The following is a 10,742-nucleotide window of genomic DNA, read 5'->3' as shown; positions in this document are numbered from 1 at the left end:
AGGAAAGCTCTATTTTTAATTTCTTGAGGAATCTCCACACTGTTCTCCAAAGAGGCTGCACCAACTTGCATTCCCACCAACAGTGGAAGAGGGTTCCCCTTTCTCCACATCCCCTCCAACACACGTTATTTCCTGTCTTGATAATTTTGGCTATTCTAACTGGTGTAAGGTGGTATCTCAATGTGGTTTTAATTGGAATATTCCTGATGGCTAGTGATGATGAACATTTTTATGTATCTGATAGTCATTTGTATGTCTTCATTGGAGAAGTGTCTGTTCATATCTTCTGCCCATTTTTTGATATGATTATCTGTTTTCACACAGACTCTTAAGTCCCACCTGCAGCTGGGATGGGAGAGCTTGGTCTGTCCTTAATCCCAGAGTGATGGGCCCCTTACGAGGGAGGGTCCGAAGCCTGCCCCTGTGATGCAGCCCCCACCCTGTCCTCGGTGCAGAATGAAACACAGGCCAGGTCAACGAGGCACAGGCAGGAAGGTTTAATCAGTTTCTCACACGAGGCAGTGACATCAAGTGGCACAGTGATGGTCACACATGGCCTAAGAAATGGGGCAGCGGGAAGGTGGCGGAGGTGTGACCACAGCCCCAGAACGTGGGCCTCCCCAGCAGACCTCTGCAGCTCTGGTGAAGGGCACATGTGAGCAAATCCTCCATGGCCTGATTCTGTGAGCAGTCAGGACCTGGGGTGAGGGCAGAGCCCTGTGCCATCCAGACCCAGCATGCAAGGATGTAGAGCCTCTGGAAGGGTGCTTCCCCTCCTTGTCCCATTAAGCCTGTGGTGAAGCATGCTAGCCTGCTCCCTGGCTCTCTCCTCTGGGCAGCTGAGAGGGGCTCATCCACCCTTCCTGCCACCAGCCTGCTGTCCAGACAGAAGCAAAGTGGGCTCCCTTCTGGGCCTGCTCAGTCCTTTCCAAGGTGGTTACTCTGCTGGAAACCAAGGGAGAAGGGAGGGTGGCCCCAAGTGTAAGACAGGAAAGGCAGGCCCCAGGACACACGTGGCAGGGGCATTTGGCCTCCCCAGCAAAGCGCCCCACCGCAGGGCCCCCAGGTCTGGACAACACATTCCAGCATTGCCTCTCCACAAAACTTCAAAAGTATAACTTTTAGTTGCTAAAAAAAAAGAAAAGGCTTCAGCTACTTTCATTTCCCTGGGAAGCTGATTATCCTCTCAAGAATGCAAAACCACGGTAGCTTTGCGTCAGCCAGCCTTGTCCTAGCCAAGGACCCCAGGATGCTGGACACAGATGTCCTCCCCAATGTCCCCCTTAGCCATCCTAGAGCCCCTTTATCTGATCAGTCTAGAACTTTGGGCCACAGCGCCCACGTTGCAGCTGCAGACATAGCCAGAGTACTAGCATGGCCAGGAGGCTGGGAGCCAGCGGGCCAGCACTTGTGGTACAGAAAACACACAGTTCCCCAGGCTTCGCCATAGCTATCTGCCCGGACCCTGGAATCCAGAGGCTCAAAACTAAAAACAAGCTCACTGCAAGGTGCGTGCAAGGTCTGAGAGGAGCCCACCCGGTGGCTCTACCCTCCCCACCTCCTTGTGTCAGGTGAGCTAAAGCTGCGGGGCCAGCTGCCCCAGTGCTGCAAGCTCTGTTTCCTGCAGGAAACTGGGAGTACCTCTCTTTGCACCCTTTCTTCCTTGCCCACCCCAAGCCATCACCACTACAATTCTCATGGCCCTCCAGAAACAGCAGGCCATTGCTAGGGTACCTAATCCCGGGGGAGGTTGGGGAGTGGGATCTGTAGGTCGGAGGGCTCCACGCCCCAGATGTCCCGGGCATACTCTGTGATGGTCCGGTCACTGGAGAACTTGCCCGAGCAGGCGATGTTCCTGATGACCTTCTTAGTCCACTCCCTGGGGTTCTGCAGAGGGAAGAAGAGGCTGAGTAATCTCAGGTACCACACAAGACAGCCTGCACTTCCAGAACTTCAGGGCTGCTTCTAGATGGGCTCTCAGCCCCTGTTCATCAGCATGATGAACAAAGATGAAATTGCAATCAATAGCTCACTGAAATGGGGATCCTCACCAATCAGAAAAGCTATCAAATGACTAGATATGGGGGTAAGGAGCCTGAGAAGGCCCTGGGCCTCAAAATGTGCCACGTATTCTGAGGCACAGCCCACCTGACAAAGAACCACCACCAAGTGAGTACCCGCCAAGTACATCCATGGAAAAAGGCTAAGTGGTCTCCCCTCCACGGCTTCCCCCAGAGCCTGACAACCATCCCTGGACTGAGCCAGCATCACGGGGAGCCTCCCCAAAAGGGAAGACTCTGCTGAGGCCCGCGTCTGGGAAGCAAAGGTGCCCCCCCCAGAGCCCTGCCTGGTAACTTAGGTTTCCAGGCCCCCCTATTCTTTAATGGGTCTCCAAGGGCAGACAGCTTCCCTAAAGGTGGGGGATAGGGGCCAGGACCACAACACATCAGAAAGATCCTGCAGGCCTCATCCAAGAACCAGGGGAAGAATCCATCTGACCCACCACTGCAGACTCACACCACAACACCCAGAGTCCTCTCCCCCTGCCACCACTGGTAGGGCACACAGGCTGGGTGTCCAGAAAACCCCAGCAAGGGGAGGGAAGTGGGCACCAAGGGATACCCTTCTTCAGCCCTGCAAGCTCTGGTCCTCTGTCTTCCTATGAGTCCCCACGTGGATACACCCACTCCCTAGGGGACATGCTCCATACAGAAACTGGGATGAGGGGTCCCTCCTTGTCCACCTTCGCCAAGGACTGGGGAGCTGGCTATAGTGGTCCAGCCTTAGAAAGACCACTCTTTACAGCAATGGCCCCTCACTCAACATGGAAGCTTTCCCTGTTCAAGGAAGCACTCTCATTTTTAAACATGGGCTTTCTGTGTGCACACATGTCTTCCTGGCTCTACACTTGCTCCCCACATCCTCCCAATCACAGCCACTGGGGGCTCAGACCACAGTGCCCATCGTCTCTGCCGTCCACAGAAATTCCTATCCTGCTCACGTGTGTTCTATGGCAGCCACTCAGAGCCTGGGCAGAAACGTGCCAGTGTGGACAGTGGCCTGGCCCCAAGGGGTCGCAAGGCACCAGCCTCACCAGGGGACAGCAGAGGGACAACGGAGACCATGTGAGTAGAAGCTGATCAAGAACCCCTGGACAGCCCATGTCCATGATGCACCTCAGCCTGCTGAGCGCCCACCCCCCTTTGTCCAGGCCACAAGGTGAACAGTGGCTTCCCAGGACTGGACCTTACAGACGTCCCCTGCTGCTCCCCTGCCAGGCCACCCTCCCATCCCAGCTTGGGGGCCCTAGAACCATACCTGGTACAGCTGATCCACCTGGGCCTGGCATGCCACATATGCTTCATAATCTGCAAACACTTTGAACCTGAAACAGGAGACAGGGAGCTAGGCCACTGTGGCAGGTGGTGAGTCGGAGGTCAGGAAATGGGCCACTAGGCCCCGGCCATCCAGGTCCTCATGCTTTGGGATGAGCCACAGAGGTGGCTCTAGGAGCAGAACTTTTGTACTGGGGATATTATTCTACAGAAACCTTGTTTTCACCTGTTTCTAATGCACCCTCCCCACGCAGGCGGGGCTGAGTGGCACAGGCTGAGAGGCTTCCTCCAACTCCACTGCCCCAGGGTACATGGCACAGATAGGCAGCAAGGCTCTGCCTGGCCATTCCTTACCAGAGCCAAGGGGGTGAGAGCTGGTGATCCAGGGAAAGGATCCCATGGACAGCATGGCAGGAGTTATGTAAGGGGACTGTGTTTCCGTTTGTGATTGAGTTGCGGAGACAGTTCAGGAAACTGAGCAGTGTTTCCTTGATTCCAGTCTGAATCAGGGCCAAGCTCCCTCCCATCCTGTGCTGTGCGGGGCCGCGATCTGGTCTGACAGACACCAGCCCCCAGCCCTCACAGGCCAGCAGCAGATGGCCAGCACAGGCCACCACCTGAAGGCAGCTGAGAGTGGGACAGAGCTCAGCTCTTGCCAACAGGCCAGAGCAAAGAAAGGCCACGAGAGGGCAAGCGGAGGTGCTGACCTGCTGCAAATGAGCACGTGCGGGAATGTGGACAGTATAGCCCTTTGTTGATGCTTTGTAATAAAATATCACAACTTAATTTGCATCACAAGTTAATTCCTCTTAAACCACCTGGTGTCACCACTGGCCAACAGCTGGCTCAGTTGGGCCTGTGGGACTTTGGTTGTAGAGGCCCAGCCCCCCACCTCACCCCGCCCCCCAGAGGTTTCTGGGGCATCCTGCCCACAGGGAAGAGAGGATCAGGAATTGCCTCAGACCAGCCCCATTTGAAACCACCTTCTGCTTGTCATGCCCTTTGGTGGGGGGGTAGGGTTAGCTAGTGCTGGGGGGCCCTGGGGCTGGACCATGCACTGGCCACCCCTACCACCAGGGCCCCAAGCAGGCAAGCACCTCCAGAGGCCCCTGCAGGACCTGGTTGATAGCCTGGGGCTCTGCCCATGGGCTCAGGTGGGGAGCAAGCCTTACCATGGGTCATCCCCAAAGTGCAGGCCTTGGCCCACCAGGAGGACCCCTCTGTCTGGCCAGCGGTGGGAAAGGACGTGAGAACGAACCTATCGTGGTTCAGCAGCATGTTGACCACGTCCCTGAAGCAGTCTGGTTCCTTGGGAGAGAAGAAGCCACTGCTGATCTGGTCCACGGCCTGCTTCAGCTCAGGCAGGCGGTCATAGTACTCTCTGGCATTGTACCTGTGGAGAGGTGGGGCCAAACCTCAGGTTCCAGAGTGAGGGACAGGGTGTCTGTACTGGGCACACCTCTGGTCCCAGACCACCCCTGGCTCTGGGCCTGCCTAGCCACGCGTGCCGCTGGGCCCCAAAGATGCAGTGATGTGCTAGATGGGCAGAATGAATCCTGCAGCTCCCTGGTTAGAGAAACACAATCACTGGAAGACCCAGAATCACATGCTTGGTACCATCATATTCCTGTAGGGGAAGGCTGCCCGAGAATATGCCCACTGCAAGCCACCTCCACGCCACTCCCCCACACCCTACCCCTAACTGTCCTTGCCCTGCTTCCTGCCACCCCCTACCCCGTCCACCACGACAAAGGAAATGAGGTGTACACCAAGCACAACCAGACACAAGAGGCCACAGCCATCAGAGTCTGGAGCGGAGCAGGGGCAGGGGTGGGGGGCAGAGCACGGAGCAGGTGTGCAGGTGTGCAGTGCCAGGAGACTGATGTGGCAGAAAGTCCAAACTGAGGGTCAGGCAGAAAAGGACACGGGGGAGTGTTCTCAGGTTGGGTGACTCTCATCTATGATGTCTGGGTTTTCACTCAGCTGGTGCCTGAGACCTCATCAATTCCCCTGAGAGCTTTTAGGCAGTTAGGCAGTACGGTCTTTGATTTTGCATTATTGCTCTGAATCAGGCTGCGGCCAAACTCAAGAGGGTCTGAAGTCATGACACATGAGGAAAGGCTGAGAATGTGTCACACACCAGAGGAGACTGGAGACCTGCCATCTAAACACAAGCGTGCCCTGGGTGGGATCCTGGGACAGAGGACATTCATGGGGAAACATTAAAATCAAGCAGGGACTTTAAGTAACACTGCGCTGCTGCTGGTTAGCTAATTCTGATAACGTACCACCCTACTTAGGAAGATGTCAGCAACAGGAAAACTACAGAACTCTGAGATCTCTTTGCAACTTTTCTAAAAACTTGATACTATTCCAAGACGATCAGTTTACTTTACAGAATCAGTCCAGGGAATCTCAGCTGCAGGCCAACCCCAAATCCCCACACTGGCCTGGAGTGCTCAGGGCTTTGCCTCCAGAGACCAGGGCCTTCTACCCTTTTGAAAACACTCGCGCTGAACTCATGGTCTGGGCCAGTGGAGACCAGTACAGAACATCTAGTTCCCGCCCAAGCCAGCCTTCGGGACAGCCTGTGGGGTGCTCAGGAGAGGAGCAGGCTCAGCCAATGTGCCCATAGCCACCCCCAGCTGCCAGGTGGGCATCACCCCAGCAAGCATGGGCCTGGCTCCCAGACTGCTCTCAGCTCCCCCACCCCCAGTGCTCCGAGCCATGCCAGGGGAGCTGCTGGGCCCTGACAGCACAGGGAGGGACACACACCCTTTCCGGTCCAGGGCCTCGACGTCCTCCACACGCATGCCAAAGATGAAGAGGTTCTCAGCCCCAGCCTCCTCAGCCATCTCCACATTGGCGCCGTCCATGGTACCAATGGTCAGGGCCCCGTTGAGCATGAACTTCATGTTGCCTGTGCCCGAGGCCTCGGTGCCTGCAGTGGAGATCTGCTGGGACAGGTCTGCTGCGGGGATCACTGCAAGCAGGTGGGCGAGAAGGTAGGTCACCACAAGCTGCTCACAGCATAAGAGCCATGGGAACTCTGTGTAGGGAAACCACACGCCCTCTTCCAGCCCACAGCTGGTGCTCCCAGAGCAGGTGCCATCTGCTGCTCAGTCCAGGATGGGCCTGAGCCCTGCAGCCCACCCATGCTAGCCTGTAAGGGCTTCCCTTCCTGAGTCAGAGCAGCCTGAAGCCAAGATGGTAACTCCTGAGAAGACCCCAGGTCACAAAAGACCTTTGTTCTGGGACCTTCCAGGGACTGGGCCCAACCATAGTCTGGGGGACCCTGGTTCTGGCTTTTGGTGTTATCACTCTGTTTCATCCCGACAGGAGTTCTGTCTCATGCCATTGGGTCGGAAGGCTCCTTAGAGCACTTCAAGAGGACTTTGGACTCATAGAACCAGAGAACTAGGAACTTCCTTGTGTTCACATGCACGCAAGTCACTCTATAGTATGCACCCTGGGCACAGCTTGCCACGATGATGACCCTAATGCCAGGGCCCCGAGGTTTCTCCCAAGGGTGGGCTCCCTGTGCCTGGAAGATGTGGCTAGTGGGAAAGCTCCATTTTCCTACCCCGCCCTGGCCTCCCTGCTCCCACACCTTCATCTTGTCCATGGAGCTGATGCTGCTCCCCCAGCCCAGTGGCTGGCACTTGGGGTCAGCAAAGAGCAGAGTCCAGCCCTTCTTCAAGGTCAAGCCCAAGCCCCCTTATATCTCTACACAGAGAGCAGGCTGATGTGATAGTGTACATGCTGCTATAGCAAGTTCAAGAGCTGAGGGAGCACTTGGGGGACCCAGACTTCAGCTCTGAGGTCCCTGAACAGGCACCCCAAGTTCAGTTCTAAAGTTGCCCAGGAGACAGCCGGCCCCAAATATCAGTGAGGAAGGGCAGTTCCAGGCGGCCAAGGGCTTGACAAAGATGTCAGAAGCTCAGTGAGGAGCTAAGCATGGCATTGACCCTGAACCACATATGGTCTGTGACAGCTGAGGGACCCAGAGATGGTCCGATGAGCTGGCCGAACTGGCAGGAAAGGGGAGTGAGTCAGCCTGCACATCGTTACTCAGGGTAGAAGGCAACTGCTGGTCTGTCTGAGCTCCAGATATCCCTGATACTCAGAGCTCAGGCTTCCCATCTCTTGCTTCCTGCCAGGACCTCCAGACAGGGCCAGTTTACAAAGTTCTGCCCAGCTCAGGATAGTCATGCTCAAAGGCACACCTGGCTGCAGGAACTTCTCCAGAGGGCAACATACACCCTTGGAGGAATAGCCCCAGGGGGCGTGATGTCAGGTCCTAAATTGCCTTTGGAAACCGACAGAAGAGGCAGGTGCCGGCCCAGATCAGAAGCAGTTATGCCCCTGAGAGCACATCGGTGGTGATAGCAGAAGCACCCCTGGGGGTGGGAGGAGGGGATAAGGAGGCCGACCTGGAAGCTGTATCCCACCAGAAAGAGTGAGCTCTAGGAGCAGAAATGAAAGCTGGGGAGCAGAGGAGGTCACAGGCAGAAGTGAGAAGGTCTGGAGACGAAGGATGTCTGAGGTTGAGAGTAACTCTCTGCACTCGGTGATGGGCAGAGAGCTTCCCCGAAGCCTTTCACTGCTAGAACGGAGGCCCGCTCCAGCAGGGAGAGCCTGATATCTGGGGCAGAGTTCATCGGCCCCACCAGCAACCACCACCCACATCGCACCCAGGCAGGGGCAGGCTTTCCTGTCTGACATGGCTGCCCTGGGCCTACCTTTCTCAGCCAGAGACACTCGGTAGTTTTCCAGGAAGATCACTTTGAGCTTGTCACCCACAACAGGATCGTGGTTGACGACACTGCCAATGGATGTGACCAGCTTGATGATCATCTTTGCCATGTGGTAACCGGGGGCCGCCTGGAGACAGAGGGAGGTTTAGTACAAGATCACCTGTGCTCAGGGCAGTGCAGGGTCCTCAGAGCATCCTGGGGCCCTGCGCTGGATCGCTGAGGTTACACCTGGCCACACGGCCCCCTCTGCCTGTCCTGCATGCAGTCTGGAAGACAGCCTCATGACAGAGGAACCCACGCCCCACAGGGTGCAACGCCTGCCTGTGACCTCACTCCAGGGACTGCCTCAGCCAACCCACAGCTGCCTCAGCCTGGGCTGAAACCTGTCAGCCTCCAATGCATCTCTGACTCTAGTTAGTTCTTCAGAAATGAGATAAAAGGATGAAGAATAAATGAAACAAGATGGGATTGGGAGGGAGACAAACCATAAGTGACTCTTAATTTCACAAAACAAACTGAGGGTTGCTGGGGGGAGGGGAGTTGGGAGAAGGGGGGTGGGGTTATGGACACTGGGGAGGGTATGTGCTTTGGTGAGTGCTATGAAGTGTGTAAACCTGGCGATTCACAGACCTGTACCCCTGGGGATAAAAATATATTATGTTTATAAAAAATGAAAATAAAAGTTAAAAAAAAAAAAAGGATGAAGACTTTCAGAACTACCAACTTATAGGAAACACAAGGAACTAAGCAACATACTGGAACATGCCAGACAGATATCTGGAAGACACACAGCCCAGTCTCTGTAACAAATCAATTGCAGGGAGAGAGAGGAGGGTGGCATGGAGGAAAGCCACCGACGATGACGTGGCAGACAACAAGCAATCTACCAGGTGAGGCCCTGCCGGGATCCAGAGTTAATCAATCTGTTCCAGATATTTGTAAGTTCACTATCTATGTGTGAAGATGGAATCGTGTGGTGGTGTTAAAAAGTGTTTCTGTGGCAGTTTGGAAGGAAAACGTCATTGGAAACACGTGAAGTACTTAGAGGTGAAGTGATACTATGTCTAGAATTGACTTTGAAATGGTCCCACAGGCGTCTGGGATGGGTGTATGGATATTATTACTAGGATTTCTACTTTTCTCTAGGCTGAAAAATTTTAACAATGAACATTTAAAGAACTGTTGGAAAGCCCATACCTCTAAGAAATGCACCCTGGGATACTGACAAAGGAACCAACAGGCACTAGGGGAGGGAAGGGGCCCAGCTGGTAGCCCTGTGGGGCTTGCTGGCCCCAGGCAGGTGCTCATACCTCCTGCCCACCTTCATGTGTGCTTGAGCTGGCGGGGCAAATAGTGCCCAGTCTCCGCCCCGTAGTCCCCCATAAGAAGCTGTGCTCCACAGTGTCCTCATGTTTTCTGAGGACACAGGCTCTTAGGGAAAGTGGCAGAGAGTGGAAACACAGGTCCTAGAGCTCAGAGTACGGAGAGGAGACCCACCAGGGAGTAATGGCCGCACACCGGGACCCCATGATCACATGTCCAAAAGCATGCACCACCGTGAATAAAATGAAAGAAAGCTAGGCTGAGCTCCCAGCTGGTGTACATTGGGCTGAGGAAGCAGCCAGACATCTATGTCCGCTCAGCACACAAGTACAGGCGAGTGAGTGGGCAGCATGCTAGGGCCTGAGAGCTGGGCACAGGTGTGGAAGGCAGTAGCTATGCAAGGAAAGGCATGGCCCCATCAGATGGAGGGCCTGTAAGCCCGCTGTAGCTGGGGACCCCCACTCTTATTTTTGGCAGGCAGTGGTCCCGTTCGGCTCCCTCCTGTGGCTGTTCTGATGGACACTGAACCAACTAACTCAGTCCACAGGCACAGAGGGGAAGCAGAAGGCCTCTAGCAGTCTGTGCATATGCCAGCCCTAAGCCACCACAGTGTCCAGCCCACTGGGCAGCTGGCACCGCAGTTAGGACACAGTCTGCACGGACAAAAAGCATGGTGGTTTGTGTATTAAGGCTAAATATCAAACAAGGAGCAAAGAGGACATCACCTCACCTTGCCCCCGATCATGACAGTCCTGGGCACAAAGGCCTTGGCTGGGTCCTTCTTTATTCCTGCAGGACAAACAAGAGATTCAAATAAGGCACTAAAGCCAGACAAACCCCTGCTTTGGGACACGGCGTGGTGACCAGCATCCTCAGAGATCAACCCCAACTCATGGGGCAGGGTGCAGCCACTGGGGCCCCTGTGTCTGTTGGGAACTCTCACTTACAAAAAGGGGGACAAGCCCCTAGATGCTGCATTTATATCCCACTTTGGTGAGGAAGGAGGCTAGGAACAAACTCTTCCAAAAGGCTCACAGAAAAAGATGCACCTCTGTTTCCAGAACAGCCCAAAGCAGGGGGGCTGGCTTGGCTCTAGTCACTGGCTATCAAGGCCCTTGCACATGGAAAAAGGGGGCCCCAGGATGATGGTCATTGTACCGTCAGCCCTTGACAGGTGTCAGGCAAGACTCCAAGTTTCCCCCTACCCTTGCTGTGTTCAGAGGTGAGAAGCTCTCCTGGGGCGCCTGGGTGGCTCAGTGGGTTAAGCCGCTGCCTTCGGCTCAGGTCATGATCTCAGGGTCCTGGGATCGAGTCCCGCATCCGGCTC

The 10,742-nt window shown here is 55.2% G+C and overlaps 1 protein-coding gene across 1 annotated transcript in view; it reads right to left on the bottom strand.

Moving 5' to 3' along the window:
- Nucleotides 1–473: 473 nt before the first annotated feature.
- Nucleotides 474–10,742, bottom strand: part of PYGB (glycogen phosphorylase B) — a 57,567-nt gene continuing 47,298 nt past the window's right edge. Inside the window, exons 15-20 of the mRNA XM_059406411.1 lie at nt 10,146–10,204; nt 8,078–8,219; nt 6,111–6,318; nt 4,594–4,728; nt 3,319–3,385; nt 474–1,887 (exon numbers count right to left, since the gene is read on the bottom strand). Of these exons, the coding sequence (XP_059262394.1) occupies nt 1,735–1,887; nt 3,319–3,385; nt 4,594–4,728; nt 6,111–6,318; nt 8,078–8,219; nt 10,146–10,204 (764 nt within the window). The 3' untranslated portion in view covers nt 474–1,734. The remainder of the gene's footprint in view (nt 1,888–3,318; nt 3,386–4,593; nt 4,729–6,110; nt 6,319–8,077; nt 8,220–10,145; nt 10,205–10,742) is intronic.

Source organism: Mustela nigripes, chromosome 7, assembly GCF_022355385.1.
Source record: "Mustela nigripes isolate SB6536 chromosome 7, MUSNIG.SB6536, whole genome shotgun sequence".
Classification (NCBI taxonomy): domain Eukaryota; kingdom Metazoa; phylum Chordata; class Mammalia; order Carnivora; family Mustelidae; genus Mustela; species Mustela nigripes.
The sequence above is the reverse complement of the archived record's forward strand: the minus strand, read 5'-3'. Positions and strand labels throughout refer to the sequence as shown.